Raw genomic sequence first — 22,967 nt, 5'->3', positions numbered from 1 at the left:
TACCTTAAAAGACAACGGTAAGTTTTTTAATCATTAATTTAAATTAGGAAACATTTTTAAACTTTCTGGGCATTTGTTTTGCATGATAAAGTTGCTATTCATTGCAATTCCTAGGGTGTTCTTCATGTGGATTTCTTTCTGATGCTGCGTTTGTAAGACTTTTCTGGTTTCTGTCACAGTGTCACTGAAGACTGTTTGATACCTATCTGCTGTGGGTTATATGACCTCTTAAGTGGAGTTCTTCTTATCCTGCCTGATGCTATGCTTGAAAATGTGATGGACAGGATCATTCAAGCAGATACTCTTCTAGTCCTCGTTAACCACCCATCACCTGCTATCCAGCAAGGAGTAATTAAAGTAAGGGCACAAACTACATAAGCAATACTTTCATTGAAAAAATAAGTATATGTAGAATTTAAATTGTTTGGTATATGTTAAGACTTAAAGCTTATTTTATATTTAAGAAGAGTGCGCTGTGGTACACATGGTGGAGGTCAGATGACAACTGTCAGACCTGAAGAAGAAACAGTGCACTGGTTTCTTTCACTTTGAATTAGACATAAGATTATACTTACACTCAACTATGGCTCCCAGGCTACTAGGTCCTCTGCTCAGCTACAGGACATCATCAAAGAAGTACGAAATCCCCAAGAAAGCATCACCACTTGCATCCCAGAGTAGCCAGTTAATTTCTCTATGCAGGTGACATGGTTTTTAGCTTTCTCTATATGTGACTATGTATATGAATAACAGGTAGTAACTTACAAATATAAGAATTATATACAGTCTGATTTGTATATATTAAATGTTAACATCTAGATGGTCTTTTTTTTTCTTTAGCTGTTACATGCGTATATTAACCGAGCATCCAAAGAACAAAAGGACAAGTTTCTAAAGAACCGTGGCTTTTCCTTACTAGCCAACCAGTTGTATCTTCATCGGGGAACTCAGGAATTGTTGGAGTGCTTCACTGAAATGTTCTTTGGTCGACGCATTGGCCTGGATGAAGAGTGAGTGCTCTCTACTATAAGAGATCTCTCTTCTTAAATATAAAATTAGGTGATTCTTTTGGATCATCAGAAAAAAATCTACTGTAAATCATTTTCCAGGGAATTGATTTATTGTTTTACATATGATAATCTTTTTAACATTACTTCTTTCTTAGTATTTTATTCACTAGTTAGAAACTGGAAACAAACAATTGTAGTAGAAAATGAAAGTGACAGACGATTTGATATGTCATGAGAAAGCTGCTCCGGAAGAAAGGTGGCCCTTGTAATCTCAATGACATGATATTTGTGACCCATACAGGACTTCCTCAGTCCCCTCAGAGTCTTCCCTTGAATTTCTGGATGTGCTGATTGTTCAGATTTAACTTTGGTGTAATGCTTAAAGATTAACAATACATGCAAAGATAAAAGAAAAAATCCACTGGAACTAAAAGTTTGGCACAATTTTTTTTTCTGTTTGATAGAGAAACATACATACTTCTTTAGTGTGGTAGACAAATTCAGACCTTGGGGAACTTAAATTATTTACTGTGGCCATTTTATGTATGTGTGCATATTACTAGAGATCAAACCCAGGACCTTACACATACCAGACAAGTGCTCTACTGCTGAGCTATATCCGAGCCATGGTAATTTTGATAGTAGTTTTCATTTGCATGAATTTCTTATTTTGTTTGTTTTTAGAGCAAGTCTGCATGATCTTATTTTATTCTCACAACACTCTTGTAAGGAAAGTTGAACAGACATCATCGCACATACTTGTCAGATAAGGAAAATACTCAAAATATATAGAATTCTGCTGCGCCACAGAGGCAAATGATAGTAGGTCAGGGGTGAAGGATTTATTCATTTGTGCTAAGCTATTTTTACTAGATCATTGTCACTAAGGTAAGTTTGTAAACTAGTAATTTTCCTTTACACTTTTATAGCCCCACATGGCAGATGTTCTTTGGATACAAGATTGTCAGTGGATGAATTCAAATGAATCCATTGAAGCTATGAAATTTTATATGTATTTCACCTGAGTGCTTATGCATTTATCTTAGGTTTTGCTTTGTTAGAAGCTGTAATCTTATTTTTAATTAAGAATCCTTATTCCCAACACTGTTTTTTGGTAACTTTATTTGTGGTTTTAAGCATTTTTCCCCAGTTTGTGACTGACTGCTCCTAACATGCTCGTCTTTATTACAGATTTGATCTGGAGGAGGTGAAACACATGGAACTTTTCCAGAAGTGGTCTGTCATTCCAGTACTGGGACTAATAGAGACCTCTCTCTATGACAATGTGCTCTTGCATAATGCTCTCTTACTTCTCCTTCAAGTTTTAAACTCTTGTTCTAAGGTAGCAGACATGTTGTTGGACAATGGTCTACTCTATGTGTTGTGTAATACAGTAGCAGCCCTGAATGGATTGGAAAAGAAGTAAGTTTATTAAATTACATCTGCTACTGAACATTTAAATTACATCTAATTAAAATTAAATTAAATTTACATCTGATAAGATCATTAGAAGGGGAAATAGTTATTAGGTTACCTTAAAGAGTTCATTTTTTTAAAATATGATTTCAAAGAATTTCTTAACCATGAAATTAAATTAACTTGGAGATGGCATGTTTTCATCAATGTTTGGTTAAGAATAGGATGCTTATATGATGTGGTTTTGGGTATCTAGAATTGAAGATAGTAAGTTTACTCTCATATTTGTTCATCAAGCTTCATCTGTAGTCTCTGTAGTTCAACCACCAGAAATAGATTAAATAGAGCTACAGTAGCTCACTGATTAACATGCAGCTCACAAACAGCAGAGGACTTGTCTCATCTCGGTGAACTCACTTGCTGCTGTATCACAGCTACTGTGGTCAGTTTATGATAATAGAGGCTGTGTTAGCACTGCTAGTTCAAACTTGCTTTTAATAATCAAAAGTACACTTACAAAGGGCTGCCTGCCAGTTGAGTAAGAGCTTTGAAAGGTAAATTCTTAATTAGATTTTGTATTTTTGTTGTCTCCACATCTGATATAGTTTATCATTTTACTAGCATAATATTAAAATATAAATCTTTAGATGCACCATCTTATTGTATGCCAAAGCACTGAATGTTGTCCATAATTTTGCAGAGTACAGAGCATATCTGTACCCAGTGATTGTCTGAGGCAAAGACAGACTCCTTAGACTCACAAAGTTCAGCTTTCCCTGGGCACTTATTATACGTAGGGTTCATGTACTTGTGCATATGAAAAGTAGAAACACGAAGTATTGTATTTCCTTAGCACACTTAGTCTTGATTGCAGCACAGTGCATAAAATTGGTAAACTGGAAAGGTACTCATAAGTTTGTTCTGAAAGTAGTTTTTCCTAAAAAATAAATTATACTGATAGTCCCTGTGTGATACTGTATTAATAGGCCCTAAGAAAGTTATATTTCTAACCCTCACTTAATTTGCAAAAACTAAATATAGAAAAGTATTTGGGCCTGGTGTCATATACCTGAGTAGATCATCAAGGTTAAACTTGTAGGAAGAGTAACTGATTCATATTCATTTCACATGTTTATAAGTGATTAACACACATTCAAGCTTATTATCCTTAATTCAAGTTCAATATAAGTTCAAACTTATAATCTCTAAAATAACTTTAATTTATACAGCAGAAATGCAGGGAGGTTAATTAATTCATTCAAATGCACTATCCCTTAGTATTGTTACCACACCCTAACATTTACCCTTCATGTAGGCTAGGAACATGTGTGAGTGTTCCCTTAGTCTCTTGTGTTAATCTCTTACCTGATGTATATGATGCTCTCTTAGTTTGTCTAGTTCTCTGCAAGACTGTATTTTTGACAGGATTCAAAATGTCTTATTTCCATTCCTAGTATGCAGGGTATATTGCTTGCCATAGAGTAAGCATGACTAGGTATTAAATGAATGCATGCTGGTAGTATAGAATTTATTTAGTTCTTTGTCTTAAATTGTTGGCTATTTTTGCTTATAAATGTCTTGGGTTCTTTTGTTTTGTTTTGGCTCACCTTAGCATTCCTTTGAACGAATACAAGTTGCTTGCATGTGATATACAGCAACTTTTCATAGCAGTTACAATCCACGCTTGCAGTTCCTCAGGCTCACAGTATTTTAGAGTTATTGAAGACCTTATTGTACTTCTTGGATATCTTCAAAATAGCAAAAACAAGAGGACACAAAGTAAGAATGAATTTTTATGGAACTTTCCCCATAACTCTTTTACTGAAGGTTTAAACTTTTTTATGTGATGGTATTAGTTGTTATTAAAAGCAACCTTTGAATTGTTGAAAATAGAGTGATTGATGACTTAATGTAATTAGTAGCTGACAATATATCACTGCAGAAACTAGTACCTTTTTTTTTTTTTTTTTTTTTAACCAAGGAGAATACAAAGGCTTATGTTGAAGAGGAATGATCTTTAATTTTCTTTAATGGGAAATACTAAATTGACTGTGAAATCTGAAGCATGCAGATTATTAAAGCTTTTGTTTTACACAAAATTACTGTTTTTGAAACAGTTATTTAAAATTAAATACATTTATGATTTATTATTTTTCCATTCAAATTTCCATAGTGAGGCTGAGTATGGTGATACATATCTGAGGGGTGGAGGCAGGAGGATCAGAAACTCAAGGTCATCTTCAGCTACATAGCTGAAGTTGAAGATCAACCTGGGATACAGGAGACATTGTGTCAAAAAAATAACAAAAAATTTATAGTGACTTTATAACATGTCTAAGGCTTTTTTGTTTAGATATTGAATATTATAGTTTGGGTATTAGGTTATATACCTTATAGAGTAGATGATAAATTAACTTAGTTAAAAGATTCAAACGATGATAGCTTGAAAACATCTTCATCTCTTCTGGGTTTAGATATGGCTTTGGCCCTGCAGCTTAGAGTTCTCCAGGCTGCTTTGGAATTTATAAGGAGCACAGCCAATCATGACTCCGAAAATCCAACAGATACAGTCCAGTCACCTTCTGCTCACCACCATACAGTATCTCAGAAGCGGAGAAGCATTGCTGGTGAGTATTAATGGTATTTTAATAATTACAAACTGAAGGTAGCTATATTTTCCTGTATTCCAATGTCATTTACATTAAAAGTATTTTTCTTGCTTGGCATGGAGGCACATGCCTTTAATCCCAGCACTAGGGAAACAGAGGCAGGTATGTCTCTGAGAGTTTGAGGCCAATCCAGTCTAACATACTGAGTCTCATCTCCAAGAGCCAAGAAATTAAAACCTATTTCTTGGTTTAAAAAAAAATCAAATTATCGCCGGGTGGCGGTAGTGTGCACCTCTAATCCCAGCACTTGGAAGGCAGAGCCAGGCAAATCTCTGCAAGTTTGAGGCCACCATGGTCTACAGAGCGAGATCCAGGATAGACACCAAAAAACTACACAGAGAAACCCTGTCTCAAAAAACAAAAACAAACAAACAAAAATCAAATTATAAAATCTGAGAAAATTTTCCTCTCAGCAGAAACCATTGTACCAGAAGAGGCTACATAGACAATGTCCAGGCTTTATCCTAATGGAAGTCATCAGGTTTTCAGTAGATGCATGATATGATCAGATAGATGTTCATTGTATAGAGAGAAGTCTGACTTCTGTGGAGGACTTCTGTGGACTAGAAGAAAGCCAAGTACAGAATCCAGGTTGGGCCTATGGCAGCAATCAAGGCAGATAGTGGTAGCTTGCAGATGGCTAGAATGCACACGGTGTCAGAGCTTACTGTGAATTTGTATGGATCATCAAACAATCAATGGTGATACATTTTCCACAAAGCTTGCTGCTGCTTTTATAGAAACAAATAGAAAGATAACCTAGGATCTTTGTTCATATACACATAAACATATACATATGTGTGTCTATTACCTATATACAGTGGAACTACATAAATATGTGTAAGAATGTAATGTTAGTCCAGCTGCTGTTTTGTGCACACACTTGGATACATATGAATAGAGTACTTGGTATATTTCTTGGAGCTACTCTCACAGTTGTAAAGGCTTTTAAGTTCAAATCTTTCTCTCCTTGTACTAATTTTCTTCTTTGTGTTCAATGCTATGCAAAATTTTAAAGCCATGTGATGAAAAGCCCACTTATAGAAAACACTTTTAAATATGTTTGTAGTAATATATTTAAATTGAACTAAATCAAACTTATAAAACATCCATGTAACTAAATTTGCTGCCCCTATGTATTCTTCCTTGTTTAATATCTAGACAGAGTATCTCTTCTTGAACCACTCTCCCATTTATACCTGTCTTCTGTCTCAGGTAAAAATTGTGCCCTTTTTCATATCTAACTGCAGTGCTCAGCTTCCTAGATGCCATGATTGTTTCCAGCAGTATCACATGTAGGTTTTACATTCTTAAACTCACAGAGGAGCTAGATGCTGTTATGTTCCAGATTAGTCTCCCTTCAGCCTCACATGTGTATTTTTCTGTTTGACAGTTTTGAGTGCCCGTCAACCCAGTGTATGGGGCCAGATTCAATCTTGTGAGACACACACACACACACACACACACACACACACACACACACACGGGGCGGGGGGGGGGGGGAATGGGGAGATATTTTTGCCTAAATGGTATCATTCTCTACCAACTGTTTATAAAGTGACTTCTATTTCTAATCAGTATAGACATCTTTTCACATTAATGAACACAAATGTCCTTTATTGACTGTTTGATAGTTCCTATATTATGTGCTGTGAATTTCTTCCCTAGCTTTTTTACTTTAGCTTTTGCCATTATAAACAAGATCACAATATGCAATTTTTTAAGTAAAAAACATTGTACATTACCTTTAATGCAAGAAGATAGAAGTAGTAGGGTATTATTTGAAGTGACATATCCATGTAAAGTGTCGTCTGTACAGGTAGATAATAGATTAGTACAATTAGCACACAAATGAATTTCCTTTATATTTTAACCAGTAAAAACAATACCAACATGAATGATGCTTTATTCTTTTGAGGAATGAGATAGACATTGCATTTTATATCCATTATTTTATTTAATTCATAAAATAATGCTCTTGATTCATTCATTCCACCATCAAATAATTAATGAGTACCAGCCATGTACAAATTCCTACTTTACCTATCTCCATAGAACTGGAGGAAGTGATGAATGAACATATAAACAAATGTGTGAGTATACTATCAGATAATGATAAACATCTTCCTGTGACATAAGCTTTGCTTTATTTTCTAATATGTGTCATACAAACAAGGAAACGGGGGGCTTAGAAAAAAAAGTGCTTAAGGCTGTACCAGAACCATGTGGCTTTAACACATGGGTACTGAAGAACACATCCACGTCCACAAATACAGACTATGTGAGAGTCTTATTTAGTGTCTTACTAACTTGCCATCCCCGGGTTATGATTATCATTAGATTATACATAAGGAATCTGTGGATAATATAAGGATGAATCTACCTTGACGATTAGGAATATTGTCCAACTATATTATTTTTAATGCCTCTAAGAATTATTTTCTTCTTGTTTCTTTTTTTTTTGCCTCAAAGATGACTCTACCCACCAAGATTATTAGCTGATTAAAAATACTTACTAGTGGACAATCTAAAAAACTATTAAAAATTTAAATATCTTGTAGGGTAAGTCATTAAAACCTGTCATAATTTAGTCAGATGCAAGTAATTTGTCAGATGCAAGTAATTTGTAAAAAAAAGTTTATGGAAATTGATATTTGTTTTCATAATTTAAAACAAAGGTTCAATTCCAGTGAAGGGTTCTGTTACTCCTCATCTACCAAGACGTCATTTTGGTTCCTATGGTCACCTTCCGATGCCTTTCTTCAGTCCATTAAATCAAGACTCCTCCCAGCTGTCTCCTGGATGCACCACATGTGCAGTGCCTCCCAGAGCAGGTGCAGTACGCGCAGGAACAGCACTCTGCCTGGATCAATCTGGGGAGGTGTTTCTCAGGAAATGCTTTCCAAATGATGTGTTCGCCCCAATCATTGTATTGGCAAATCGCTGGACTTGTATCTCTTTTGTGATCTTTTCACTCTCGCTGACTGATTTCTTGTTTATCATTATGTATAATTTTCCAAACTATAGGATTCAACAGGAATTACCAGGACATAGTAACATTATTACAAAATTATCATGCTCTTTTTTCTTTTTCTTCCTTTCTGTCTTTCTTTCTTTCTTTCTTTTTTTTTTTTTTTTGTAAAATGTCTTGTTCTTTAAAACTGGTGACGATTTTGGAATACAAGGAAGTGAAACAGTAAAATAGTCTATGGGGTATCAAAGCAAAGCCACACATACCCATCTGATACTTTGAGTTTTTCAGAAGACTCAGACTGGGACAAATGATAAGCACCCTTCTGTGTCATTGGCTTCAGTGCTATAATTTTAGACTTTGACATTAGAAGTACTGTTGCACTTCTTTGGAGAAGGAAAAAGTACTAACTTCTCTTGCTCTCTTTTCCTTAATATAAATTAATTTTGCAATAAAAAGTTTTTCTTTTCATGACCAATAATCAAAAAATTATAGTGAAAATAAATTCATTGGTCATCATTAACTGTGGCATTGGATAATTTATGTACTTGAAGGTCCTCGAAAATTCTCCCTGGCTCAGACAGAGTCTCTCCTGATGAAGATGCGTTCAGTGGCCAGTGATGAGCTGCACACTATGATGCAGAGGAGGATGAGCCAGGAGCACCCCAGCCAGGCCTCAGAGGCGGAGCTCACCCAGAGGCTGCAGAGACTCACCATCTTGGCTGTAAACAGGATCATTTATCAAGGTAGCCCAGAACTCACTTTTCCCCCTTCACTGCAGATTCACAAGGGAAATATGTCAGATGAAGGTAATTAGGTTTCTTTTTTTAAGACATTGTTTTTCTCTTCTTAAAGACCACAGAGTAAAGGAACCTTAGGTTCGAGACTAATACTCCACTTAACTCCATATTAGCTGTGCTGGAACTCACTCTGTAGACCAGGCTGGCATCGAACTCACAGATCCACCTGCCTCTGCCTCCCGAGTGCTGGGATTAAAGGCATGTGCCACCACCACCCAGCTAATACTCTACTTCTTAATGTGTTAAGTGCTAGTCTAGGTTTGGGCATTGATTTCAAAACTATTTTTTCAACTTTTCATTTGACAAAGTAATATATTCATGGGCTGTTATTAGAAATAATACAGAGATCCTGCAGTTTCTCCCGTGGAATCTTGCAAAACTATAATACAGTGTCACTCTCAGGAAGGACACATGGATATAGTCAAGGAGGAAATTTCCATCCCCAGAAGGAATTTCTGTGTTGCCTTTTTGTGGCCAAACTCACTTTCTTCCTCCTCCTCAGCCCCTACCTACCTCAAATTTACCCTGAATTTCTGTGTTTGTATCATTTCTACAATGTTTTTACAAGACGCCAGACACAGTGGTTCAAATCTGTGATACCAGCACTAGAGGCTGAGATGGAAGCACTGTTTGAGTTTAAGAGTTCCAGACTAGCCTGGCAACACAGCAGTTTAAAAAAAAAAAGAAAGAAAAGCCAGATGTACTGGTGTATACCTTTAATCCCAGAGTGCTGGGGAGGCAGAGGCAGGCAAATCTCTGTGAGTTGGAGGTCAGCCTGGTCTACATAGTGAGTTCCAGGACAGCCAGAGCTACATAGTAAGACCCTGTCTTGGGGAAAAAAATGTTTCATATAAATATGATATTAAGTCTGTTGCCATTTTTATTCAGTGTAATTCTCTGGAGAGTCATTCTGCTTATTTTGGATGTATCAGCAATCTGTTTGGTTGGGATTTTGTTTGTTTTATGGGACAGTAGTGCATGGTGTGAATGTACCAGAATCTGTTTAACCACTTGCCTGTTGAAGGGCATCTAAACTCGTTCCAGTTGGAGTTTCTACAAACAAACTTTCTAGCAACATTAACGTTCAGGGTTTTGTGAATATAAGCCTTCATTTTCTGGGATAAACACCCAAGGTACATTTCCTCGATTATATGGCAGTTTTAACTTTTCCCAAGTGGCTATGCAGTTTTATATGCCATCCCATCCACAGTACATGAGTAATTCAGGTTTGACTGCACCCTCTCCAGGATCTGGAGTTGTCGTCATTTTATAGTTCACCATTCTGCTAGTTGTATGGAGATACCCCACTGCTGTTTTAATGTGCTGTTCCATGAAGCCAATATCTCTCTCACCAAGAGAGCTACAAAAAATAAACACCAGCAACAAAAACACTATAGCTATGTCCAGTGTTGCGTACTTGTGAAGGCCGAAACTGTAGGATCACAAGTTTGAGGCCAGGCTTGTGTACAAAGCAAGGAATAAAAAACAGTTCTATGGCTAATATTCACACACACACACACACACACACACACACACACACACACACACACACACAACTCTGTCAGGGCTGATGAGTATTCTCTAACTTTATCGTTTGACTGTGTGTATGTATATCAAAGCATCAGGTTATACACTTTATATACAGAATATAATTTCTTTCAGTTAGGTCTCAGTAAAGCTGAAAAAAAAAAGCTAAAGCACTATCAGTGAATCAAAATAGAATTCTAAAAACTATTCAAGGGGTCTGGAGAGATTGCTCAAGAGCTAAGAGCAGTTGTTGCCCTTGCAGAGGACCCAGGTTCTATTCCCAGCACCCAAATGGTGACTCACAACCATTTGTAACTCCAATTCCAGGGAATCTGATGCCTTCTTGTGACCTCTGAGAGCACCAGACATGTATGTGGTGTACAGGCATACATGTAGGCCAAACATTCACAAACATAAAAATTTTTTAAAATTTGTTTAAAGAGTTATTCTGGTAGCCCTAGGAAGATAAGAAGAAGAAACATATGATAAGCCCAAGAACCATGTTCCTATGGTTCTATTTTTAACTCTTTTAATTTATATTTGGGACAATAGACTTCCAGACTTAAATATAAAGCTGAACCTGGATTATCACATTACAGTATTAAAAGGCTAGTACATGTAGCCATTCATCACAGATCCATCACAGATCTACCCAGTATGTGTCATGTGGCCTTGCAATTGATTTGTACAAGAGTCATATGGTCTTAGTAATTTTTAACACTTTTCATCTTTGTTAGCAAATTTGACCTTTATAATTTCATAACTTATTATGAATTATACTTATTTTTAGATGTCTATATTGTTTTAAGTGAATTCTCTCCTCCATCACATTTTATCTAATTAGTACATCTACCACATTTATACTATGGTAAGAGAGTTAATAATATAGAATATTTTAAAACTTTTATTTATGTTTTGTTTGTGTAACACAGGGTCTCTCTATAATCCCTGGCAGTCCTGGAACTCACTATGTAGACCAAACTGGCCTCAAACCCACAGAGCTCTTCCTGTTTCTGCCTCTTGAGTGCTGGGAATTAAGGCATGCACTGCCATACCTGGCTAGAGGACTTTTAAAACTTAATTCAAATATAATTGTATCATTCCCCTCCTCTCTTTTCTGCCTCCAGCCCTTCCTATGTTTTCCCCTTGCTGCTCCCTCTCAAATTCATGCCTTCTTTTTCTTTAATTATGTATGTGAATAAAGATACAAATGTAACTTCCTAAATCCATTTAGTATTGCTTGTATGTATATATTTTCAGTACTGACTAGTCGGTTTTGGATAGCCATTTAAAGTGCTCATCTCAGGGGAAGGCTAATTCTCCCTCATTCAACAGTTGTTAACTGCCTGTGACTCTTCATGTAGGGGTGTGCTCTGCACTTCCACCCATCTACTTTGACATGTCAACTGTTGTTGGCATTGTTCAGGTCTTGTTTAAGCAATCATATTGTTGAAATTTCTTGAGAGCAGCTTCTCTGTAATATCTAGAAGATATAATCTTACAGAAGACTTCTTGGTCTTCTGGCTTTTACAATTTTTCTACCCTAAGTTCCACAATGTTCTCTAAGCTGTAGGTGTAAGGTTGTGTTGTAGATGTATCCACTGGGTTGGATACCTCATGATCAGCTGTTCTATTCATTTTGATTATTGTGGCTTTCTGAAGTCATCTCCATCTGCTGCAAAAAGAAGCTTCATTGATGAGGGGTAGGAGCTACATTCTTCTGTAAGGGTAAGGATAATTATTTAGAATGCAGTTAGGAATTAAACTGGTTTAGGAAAATGGCAGTTGCAGGTTCTCTTCCAAAATCCATGGCATCACTAGCCACTGGTGGTTGGCTAGATTTATAGTACTAGGCACGATTTCTCTCCTGTTGAGCAGCCCTTAAATCCAGTTTGACAGTTGTTGATTACTGCCAAAATATACCTTTAAGAATATCTTGCTGAGCCGGGCGGTGGTGGCGCACGCCTTTAATCCCAGCACTTGGGAGGCAGAGCCAGGCGGATCTCTGTGAGTTCGAGGCCAGCCTGGGCTACCAAGTGAGTTCCAGGAAAGGCACAAAGCTACACAGAGAAACCCTGTCTCAAAAAACCAAAAAAAAAAAAAAAAAGAATATCTTGCTGTACTGGTCATTGTGGTTCATAGGGGTCACAGCTGGATTGCTTGCCTTCCTTGGCAGCTTGAATCATCGTCCTGCATAATGAAAACTAGTCCTCAGGAAGGAAGCTTTCAGGCCATATCCAGCTAGAATCTTCCAGATCCTGTGTCTAAAGTGCTTGGTGTCTTCAGCAATAGGGACTTATCTTCAGACTTCTGGAAGACAACCAAAGAGAACAGCAATAACCTATATTGTTCTGGGATCCCTTGGACTCCCCTAACCACCTACTTGAATGGAGGTTTTTTCATGCCCAATCCTGAGGTTTTCATTAGACTTTTTAGGTTAGGTTTTGTATATAGCTCTTGAGAATCCCAAGTGGCATAACTTCATTAAAATAAAATACACACAGTTTTATATATATATATATATATATATATATATATATATATATATATGTAATTTTAGGTAAATATAAAATAATTCTCTATGGTTGTCTCAAATATCCTCAGTGTTATTTATCCCGCATCTTTTCCACAGAGGGTATTTTTACCAGCATCATTACTATGTATATCAGTAAGTTAACTAATTTTTTTAATTCTTTTTTAATTCAAAGAGTTGAATTCAGATATTATTGACATTTTGAGAACTCCAGAAAATGCAGCTCAAAGCAAGATCTCAGTTTCCCAGACTGAAATTTCTGAAGAAGATATGCATCATGAACAACCTTCTGTACACAATCCATTTCTGAAAGAAATGTTCCTGTATCTGATAGATGGATTCAAAGTGTCTATTGTAAGTAAATTAATGACTTGAAAGGTGTCCACTTACAGAAACTGAACAGAAGTCTACATGTCTAAACTATGAGTTTCCAAAATCATATTTCTTTTTGCTATTCAGTGTTTTTCTACAATTGAAACTATTTGAATTAGTTTTTCTGTTTTGTTTTTTGGGTGGGTTTTTTGATTTTGTGGGGTTTTGGTTTGGTTTGATTTGCTTGTTTGTTTGTTTGCTTGTTTGTTTGTTTGAAGTAAGGACTCACTGTGTAGCCTAGGTTGACTTTGAACTTACATTTCTCATGCCTCAGTCTCCTGCTAATTGAGATTGTAGGTGTGTGCCATTATGCCTGGCTTGGGATTTCAATATCAGAATAATATAGTTTGCTGACTTACCTATTACAAAATGAAGAACCTCATATAGCATCAGGGAAGAGTAAAGTTTTGATGATTACTGTGGCTGTAAATGAATAGCCTGTTTTCCTAAGGGCTTTATTTATATTCTTGAGTTTCTGAATTATTATAATGTTTAGATCTTAGAATAAACATCTGGTGCCTTCAAACTGATATAGAGAATATTGATGAGTGTCTGGCTTCACTTACCATCATCCCATTTGAGTTTCTTTGGATCATTTATACTTGACCATGGGGAACAAATCGATCAGTTCACTCTGTCAGTGGTACCAAAGGCCAATCTAATTATAGAAAACCATGAGTCATCACTGTCAATCTCTTGACTCTAAACTAGATTTTAGTGCCCATCTCTGATCATTAAATAAACTGTAGATGTACTTAGAATTCAATCACTCAAACAGAGATCTTAAAAGTAGGAGTAATTGGAAAGCCTTTTTAAAGTTCTGGATAGACTCTAAAATGATTCCAGTATTAAACCCAGATGATTTGGTTAATACTAGGCTACTGGTAGAGCTACAGTTAAAATAACCTGATTGGTTAAACTTTAGGGAAAATTGATGATCAATTTCTATATAGTTCTAAATTTGTAACTATTGTACTTGCTGTGGTAGTACTGACTCAACTTTTTATTATGAGTTCCTTGTCTTTTAGATTGTAAAATCAAGATGGCCTTACCTGCCATTGTTCTCTGGTTGTTTTGATTCTATTTTAATTGACAATCTGTAAGCCCTTGGTGATTTTTTTAAAGTGACTCATGACATTAGCCTTTCCTTCTGTGCTTATCTCTTTTTGTACTTGTAGCAAATATATATATACATATATATATATATATAAAGTTCTGACTATTGTTGCAAATTTGTCTCTTAAACTCTCATTTGTGTAGATATGTGTATGAGGTCTAACTTAGAATATTAAATCTAGAATGAGTCATGTTCTATTGTCTTCCTTGAGTTGTGTGAAGTTGTATAGTATTGCTTAAGAAGTCTGATCCTGAGCTGTCCAGCTTGCTCAATAGGTTAAAAATGCCACACAAATGTTGACAACCTGATTTTGATCCCTAGAACCCATGTAAAGGTGGAAGAAGAGAACCAGCCCCACAAAATTGTCCTTTGACCTCCACATGCATGCTATGGCACTCATACACCTTCCTACACATACTACTACTGTTACTGCTGCTACTAATAATACTTAGTTTTTTAAAGTCTGATCCTGAATCACTCCTATTTTGACTAGGGTTCAAATAAAACCAGTGGTTGTAAGCAGCAGTGGACTAAAATCTTGGGGTCCTGTAAGGAAACCTTCCGAGTCCAGCTTGGAAGATTGCTTGCACATATTTTATCACCAACCCATACTGTCCAAGAAAGGAAACAAATATTTGAAATAGTTCATGAACCGGCTCATCAGGATATACTTCGAGACTGTCTTAGCCCATCCCCACAAGTAAGTATCTTAGCATTTGATAAAGCCTTTCAAGACAAGTACTGAAATTAAACTACTTCTGCTGTCAGGAATGTAGTTTTCTTACCAAACAAATTTAACCTGAGGTCTTCCATCATGTGCTTTGTAGGCTTGATTTTTTTTTCCTTTTTCTGTGGTCATTTCCCATTTGTTCCCAGTTATTTCCAGGACTTAGATTAGAAATTCTGTATCTGAGTTCTTATAAGGTCTCATATGGTTACTTGTTCCCATATTGTAAAATATTTTCCTTTTTAAAATACATTTTCAATTAAAATCTAATTATGTTAGTCTCCCCACTTTCCTTTTCTCATTCCTGTCCTTCCCTGTTTCCCTCCTCCCACACTCTAACTTAATAGCCTTTTTCTTTGATTATTATTGTTCCATATATGTGTGTATATATGTATAACTATATAAACACCATCTGCTGAGTCTGTTTTTGTTGTTGAGAGTTCTTCACTCTCTTTTGTTCTTTACTAGACAGCATGTCCTCTATAGGAATGTTCTTTATGCCTTTTCATAGCTGCATACAAGTTTTGTTCTGTTGGCTCTCTCCTAGGGTTGGAAAGCTCACGGGTTCGTTTCTCTATTCAACTCCTTTGTAATGACTTCTCCTTTCAAGATGGTTTCTCGTCACTGCCCCTTGTAACCTCTTGCCATACGTGAGGCTCACCAAGAACAGGGAGGGCACTGTCCTCTCCTCAGTCCACCCCTTAGCCCTTGACTAGCTCACCTGTGTGTCTTCTGCTTCTCCTTTCCTTTAGTACATTCAGAACACTTCCTCCTGAGAATGTTCACTGAAGACTTTACTTTTGTACACTCTTATTATTTATAAAGATTTATAATAGATTTAGTTCCTTAAGTCAGTTTGTTTTGGTTTGGTTTTTTGAGATGGAAACTGTTGTCCAGGCAGATCTTAAACTTGTGGGCTAATATGATCTTCCTGTCTTTGCCTCCCAAGCTGTCTACTTTTTGAGAGCTGAAAAAAAGATCATTTTACATGTGTCCTAACACCATTTCTCATTGACAAACTATTGATCAAAGGATAGTAAAATGAGATATTAGAAGCACTTTGTGTTTGAGAAAATCGGGTGTTTCTTTGCATTTTGTAGCCCAGACTATCCAGAATCATGGAGCAGTCCTTCTGCCTTTGCCTACAAATGCTGAGGTGTAAGCCACTGTTGCTGGCTCTTTTTTTTTTTTCAGATAGTTTTTTAAAGATAGTTTAGAATGTCATCGAATACTAAGCTTAAGTAGATTTAATGTAAAGCGAACATACTTTTAAGACACACGGGAAAGTCCCCCGTCATGCACCGCCTTCTCTATTTGCCAATCTTCAGTGCTTTTACTCTCACAGCGTCTGTTGCTTTTCCTCTTTGGTCAGGTAGCAGCTGTCTTCTGACTAATTGAAAATGCTGCCTTGAAATAAGCTTTGCTACTTTCACTGTTGCATATGTTCATCTTAGGCTCTTAGCAACATGCTATGATTCAGCATGTTAATTTAAATATCACCTAAGATGTAATCGTTTCTAGACCCATTTGTTGACATTTAATTCTATCCACAGTTTAAAATGCCGTAAAGCCAAATTCAGTGATGTTTGTGTCATTGAAAATTTTTAAAGTAAAGGGCATGTGTTTTAGTTTGTTGGCATAATTATTGTTTAACATGTATGTACCCATGACAGTCAGATGTGATAGGTATAATGTGAAGGCCCACCTAACAAAAGTAGGAACCAAAATTTGGTTTGAGTTTGCACTTGAGAGGAAGCCGTCATCACCTTAAGAACTCATCACCTTAAGAATTTTGGCTTTAGGTCTGCTCTTAAGGCTGGTCCTCACCAGCCCTCGCCATGTCAACTCATGTGGAGCTCATGAGATGCAGGATCTTACTGCCTTTAGTTTCTTGTCTCTTCTTTTCCTAGAGAGGAGTCAGTGTTGACAGGCTAGGGATAGTCTTTTGTTCCTGAAACCTTACCATTTTCTCCTGAGTGAAACTCAAAGGAAAGAGGATGGAGACCTACTTTTACTTTAAGTTAAAAGACAAGTTTCTCTTCTAGTTCATTGTTTTTGTCTTTTCTTTTATCCCCATTTATTTTCTGTTTTTCCTTATCAAATTCTCCCTAGAAGCTGGCTAACTAGATTGCTTCATTTCAACCATTTATGAAAAGTTTCTAATATACACAGAGAAATAGAATAATATGATGAATACCACATAACCATCATATTAAATATAGATTTAATATTTGATAGCATCTCTCTCATACTGGTGACATCATTTCTTCTTTTTCTCCTTTATTTAAAAGTAGTTTGTAGAAATCATGACATTTTCTAGATTCTTTTTTAAAACACTTTTTTTTATTATCAAAGCAAATACAATTAGGAATATCTAATACATAATTAAATTTTTCATATACCCTATCATGTTTTTTTGCAGCTGTATTGAAGTCAGACCCAACAAGCTAATTTTAGAAATGTATTTAAATTTATTATTAAATAATTTAAAACCAAAAAATAGAAATATAATTAAATTTATTATTAAATAATTTAAATGGAAGAAATTAAAATTCTTTATAACTAGAGCATTATTACTTTTCTTTTTAAAGCATGGAGCCAAGTTGGTTTTATATTTGTCAGAGTTGATACATAATCACCAAGATGAGTTAAATGAAGAAGAACTGGGCACAGCAGAACTGCTTATGAATGCTTTAAAATTATGTGGCCACAAGTACATCCCTCCCAGTGCGCCTTCCAAACCAGAGCTCATTAAAATGATCAAAGAGGTGAGTCTGTCAATCAGGGTTGTTTTTTTAGGAGATCCTGTTGTGCACACTTAACACAGTGACTCAAAGATCTTTTTCATTATTCGGTAACATTGCTGATCAGCTTGCAATGATTCTTTCATTTTTACTACAAGAGTTTTTGATCAAGAAAGAAAAAAATAGACTTATTTTGAGGAACTTCCTATTCTCTTTGATTCTTATCATCCATTATCTCTAGCCTTCAAAGAAGGAAAGAATTTTTTTTAATTTATTTTATGTATGTGGGTGTTTGCCTGCATGTAAGTCTGTGTATCACGTATGTGCAGTGACCTTGGAGATCTGAAGAGGAATCAGAGTTCCAGGTGGTTGTGAGTCATCATGCGGGTGCTGGGAAATGAACTCCAGCTTGGCAAGAGCAGCAAGTGCTCTTAATGGCCGAGCTGTTTTCATAACCCCATGAAGGACAGATTTTGTAGTGACAAGCAAGTTGAAACCTACCTGGACTGAAGGACTCTTTAATAGGCCAGTGAAATAAGCAGGTAGCTTTGTAAACTCAGCAGGCTGGGGAACATACTTAACTTTCTTGTTCTAATTTCAATCGCTTGAATTATACAAAAAAAAAAAAAAGAAGGAAATTATAATGTTTATGTGGCTTATATATTTCAGTAGTCTGGTCTCTTGAGATTAATTTTTCCTTTATTAACTTGCTTTCAAAATTGCATTGTTAAGCCCATTGCCAATATTATATGAGAAATGACAAGTTTTGGGGCTCAGGATGTAGATCAGTTTGTAGAGTGCTCACCTAAAGGGCCTGGATGTACTGGTTCACACCTATAATCCCTGTACTAGAGAAACTGAAACAGGAAGATTAGGAGTTTATGGTCATCCTTGGTTACATAGTGAGTTCAGTGCCTGTCTGAGATACATGAGATCCTGTCTCAAAAAAGAAAAGGGAGAATAAGTTTCATATATTATTATTTAAATCTTTTAGGAACAAAAGAAATACGAAAATGAAGAGAATGTTAGTAAAGGCGCGTGGCAGAAAACAGTTAACAATAATCAACAAAGGTGAGTTACAACGTATTCCAAAGTCCTGTCCTTCAGAAGTCATCCAATTCTGTACATTTAGTCTTTTTTTTTTCTTTTGCTTTGATTTTTGAAACTTGTGAGGTTACTTTTTTATATGTATTCATATGTGTTTATTCCTGTGTGTGTATGAGTCTATATGCATGTGTATGTATATATATGGAATGTTAGAGATGTGACTCAGGTTCTCATGCATGCTAGTCAAGTACTATACCACTGAGCTGTACCCCCAGCCCTCAGATGTACTATTAAAGTATTTTTAATGTTCCATGGATACTCAACTTTGAAACAATCTTATTTAGTCTCTTTCAGCGACTCGATTTAAAATCCAAGGATATATCTAAAATAGCTGCAGATATCACCCAGGCCATATCTCTCTCCCAAGGAATTGAAAGAAAAAAGGTGATTCAGCACATCAGAGGGATGTACAAAGTTGACCTGAGTGCCAGCAGACACTGGCAGGAACTCATCCAGCAGCTGACACATGACAGGTATGTGCTGGGAACATGTCTGGGTTCAGCTTTTGTATGTGATGTCAACCACTGTTTTCACTATAGAATTCAGATTTATAAATTATTTAAGGGAACATTTTTATCTAATTACCAGTTTTTAATCTTTAAAAATAATCACGAGGTTTTTTTTTAATTTTTATTTTATTTTATTTTTTTGGTTTTTCTTTTTTTTTTTGGTTTTTCGAGACAGGGTTTCTCTGTGTAGCTTTGCGCCTTTCCTGGATCTCGCGCTGTAGACCAGGCTGGCCTCGAACTCACAGAGATCCGCCTGCCTCTGCCTCCCGAGTGCTGGGATTAAAGGCGTGTGCCACCACCGCCCGGCTGAGGTTTTTTTTTTAATTCTTGAAGAAAAACATGTAAGCAGTAGCTCTTTCAGATAGTAAAATTGACTTCAATTAAAAAAATTTCTTTTGCAAAAGGATAGAGAAATTGTCAAAAGAGTGTGGTTGAGAAATAGATCTTTTTCTAGCTTAGACTTTATTAGTGTGATTTTAAAGGTGCATCAGGGAAGGCTGGAAAGGTGGCTCAGTGGTTAAGAGTGCTTGTGCTCTTGCAGAGGACAGGTTTGAGTCCCTCAGCACCCATGTGGCAGCTCACAAATCATCTGTAGCTCCAGTTCCAGGAGATCCAGTGTTCTTTTGTGGCCTCCTCAGGCACTAGGCACACATATGGTCCACATTCATACATGCAGGAAAAATGCTCATACATGTAAAAATAAATCTTTTTAAAAAGATAAATTGTGAATGACTAAAAAGAAAATTAATGTGTCATTCTTTATATTTAATTAAGATAGCTAGTTACATATGTAAAATGAATAAAAAAATTCGAAAAAAAAGATAGATAGCTTGCTAGCCTGACTTTGAGTGCTAAAATACACTAAAGGTTACATAATGATGGAAATTATACTTTGAAAGTTTATAAAAATAGCGCTTGCCTAGCATGTGCTAAACCGTGAGGTCAATCACCAGTACCCCCCCCCCAAAAATTTTTAAGTAGATGAAATTGGGAAATTGGGGTATATATCTCTATAGAATTGATAACATTCTCAGTGGAGTACAACAGAAAAATGGAAAGAATTCAGTGGTTTTTGAATTTTAATTTTAATTGATGTTTATTATATTTGATGACTAAAAAGTAAGAAAATTTGTTTTCAGAAAATGTGTGGAAGAATTAATATTTTTATTAATTTTGATAACTTACATAGATATAAGTGTATAATTCTACTTTTCCTAAAGTTCAAAAGAGCAAAAACCATGAGTGCTCTCTTAATATACATTAGACTTTTTAAACAAATTGAAAATACTTAGTATTGACAGAGGGTAATTTGACTTTTTTGTCTGCTTTATGGTTCTTTGAGAGAACAGAGTCTCATATAGCCTAGGTTGGCCTTGAACATCCTGTGTAGCTGAGAAGGGTTTTGAACTCTTAATCTTCCTACCTCTCCCTACCAGTTACTGTGATTACAGGCATGTGCCCCCAGTGTCAGCTGTGAATTTGATTTTTAAAACCATTATTTCGATCCTTTAAATTTTTTGTTTAGATTTTTTTTTCTTGTGCCAATATCAACAACAGGACATTAGCTGAACATGTTAGCTGTTGTTATTCAGAGTTTTGGTGGTGGTGTACCTTGGAACAGTGCATGTAGGAGCCCTACGAATATTTCTTGCTCTGGAAATAGTTTAGTGAGTCTATCCTAAGGAAAGGATTCAAAATGCAGAAGGTAGTAAATTAGTTGGGAGCAACAAAGGAGTATTACCAGTAGCATAGCTAGATACATTATGATGACAGAAAGTAATGTTCTGGGTAATAGAATTAAGGGTGATTTTTTTTTATCTGCTTTCTAAAAAATGTACTTACTATAGTTTTACTCTTTTCTTTCATCTAATATCTAAATTTTTAAAATGTGACATATACTACAAAAAGGAACTAGTTTTGATCAGTAGGAAAAAATGGGAACTCTAAAAAATTAATTTGGAGAAAATTTTCCATTAGCTAATAACCATGTTAGGTATAGTGTATTGTATAAGGCTGATAAAGTTTTGCAGTAGTAGGGGCACATCTTTTTAAATTGTTAGTATATTTAACATGGAAGGGGGAAATCTCATGAGGCCTCAGTGCTAGACAAAGGACTGCAGACAACTAAGGAATACTGAGAGTGGGAGAAATAGTTTTCCCCAGGGAAGAGCACAGCAATTGTTTATCAGTACCAAGTGGTCAGCCCCGAAAATATGCACACATAGTGTTTATATGTTTAGAGAGAGAGAGAGAGAGAGAGAGAGAGAGAGAGAGAGAGAGAGAGAGAGAGAGAGAGAGAGAGAGAGATAGAATATGAAAGAATGTATAATAATTAAAAATTGTTATTTGAATGAAAAGGGAAGTGAATTTGAAAGAACAAGGGAGAATATGTAGGGGGGGTTGGAAGGAGGAAAGAGAAGGTAGAAATGATGTAATTATAACCTCAAATTTCCTTTAAATTTTGGAACATAAAATTTAGTAGATACAGGACAGTAGAGGCAGCGCTTACTCCAGGAGGGAACTTGGGAACTGGACTCAGGACAGACACTCACTTTCTGTGTTAGTCTTTATCCTATGTATGTTTCCCCTAATGTACAAATGGCTGGTTTTTTTTTTTTTTTTTTTTTTTGGTTTTTCGAGACAGGGTTTCTCTGTGTAGCTTTGCGCCTTTTCCTGGAACTCACTTGGTAGCCCAGGCTGGCCTCGAACTCACAGAGATCCGCCTGGCTCTGCCTCCCGAGTGCTGGGATTAAAGGCGTGTGCCACCACCGCCCGGCTGGCTGTTTTATAATTAAACAGGCCCATTGTATTTATTTACTCAGTCTCTATAATGGTTTTAAGGCTGCAAGCCCTTGGATGACCACTAAGATGTTTGATTTCAACTTGCAGAGCAGTCTGGTATGATCCAATCTACTATCCAACTTCATGGCAGTTGGATCCAACAGAAGGACCAAACCGAGAGAGGAGACGTTTGCAGCGATGTTATTTAACTATTCCAAATAAGTATCTCCTTAGGGACAGACAAAAGTCAGAAGGTAATAATGACTTTGGACTTGACCTGTAGGTATGGCAGGGAACTGGTTATTAGATCAATGTTGTGGACTTTTTTCTCAACAGGTGTTGTCAAGCCACCACTCTCTTACCTATTTGAAGATAAAACTCATTCTTCCTTCTCCTCTACTGTCAAAGACAAAGCTGCAAGTGAATCCATAAGGTAGATCTAAGTACATGCCTCCCTTCACTCTTTGATGAATGTACAAAAATAGCTCATTGTAGGTTTTGTTTGGTGTTGGTTTCAGATAATGCTGTGAGGTTAGGAAAGTCTTAAACAAAAGAGGCTTGAGACAGGACAAGGTTGAATGACAAACTCCAAATGCCATCTCTAACACTGGGCGTTAATGGACGTCAGTCATCATGCTCTGACCCTTCCTAGCATATGTATATTTTATAGCTGACTTTTTAGTC

General features: G+C 36.2%; 1 protein-coding gene across 4 annotated transcripts in view; it reads left to right on the top strand.

The window, feature by feature from the left end:
• Positions 1-22,967, top strand: part of Lyst (lysosomal trafficking regulator) — a 158,115-nt gene that overhangs the window by 89,236 nt on the left and 45,912 nt on the right. For all 4 annotated transcript variants that reach the window (XM_052726905.1, XM_052726902.1, XM_052726904.1 and 1 more), the window contains exons 24-36: positions 180-357; positions 841-1,010; positions 2,202-2,432; positions 4,039-4,205; positions 4,901-5,053; positions 8,621-8,812; positions 13,102-13,280; positions 14,909-15,115; positions 17,734-17,910; positions 18,881-18,957; positions 19,278-19,466; positions 22,392-22,537; positions 22,620-22,716. In XM_052726905.1, coding sequence (XP_052582865.1) covers positions 180-357; positions 841-1,010; positions 2,202-2,432; positions 4,039-4,205; positions 4,901-5,053; positions 8,621-8,812; positions 13,102-13,280; positions 14,909-15,115; positions 17,734-17,910; positions 18,881-18,957; positions 19,278-19,466; positions 22,392-22,537; positions 22,620-22,716 — 2,163 coding nt within the window. The remainder of the gene's footprint in view (positions 1-179; positions 358-840; positions 1,011-2,201; positions 2,433-4,038; positions 4,206-4,900; positions 5,054-8,620; positions 8,813-13,101; positions 13,281-14,908; positions 15,116-17,733; positions 17,911-18,880; positions 18,958-19,277; positions 19,467-22,391; positions 22,538-22,619; positions 22,717-22,967) is intronic.

Source organism: Peromyscus californicus, unplaced genomic scaffold, assembly GCF_007827085.1.
Source record: "Peromyscus californicus insignis strain IS unplaced genomic scaffold, ASM782708v3 Scaffold_8__1_contigs__length_139910024, whole genome shotgun sequence".
Lineage (NCBI taxonomy): Eukaryota > Metazoa > Chordata > Mammalia > Rodentia > Cricetidae > Peromyscus > Peromyscus californicus.
This window is presented reverse-complemented; position numbering and strand designations above follow the sequence as displayed.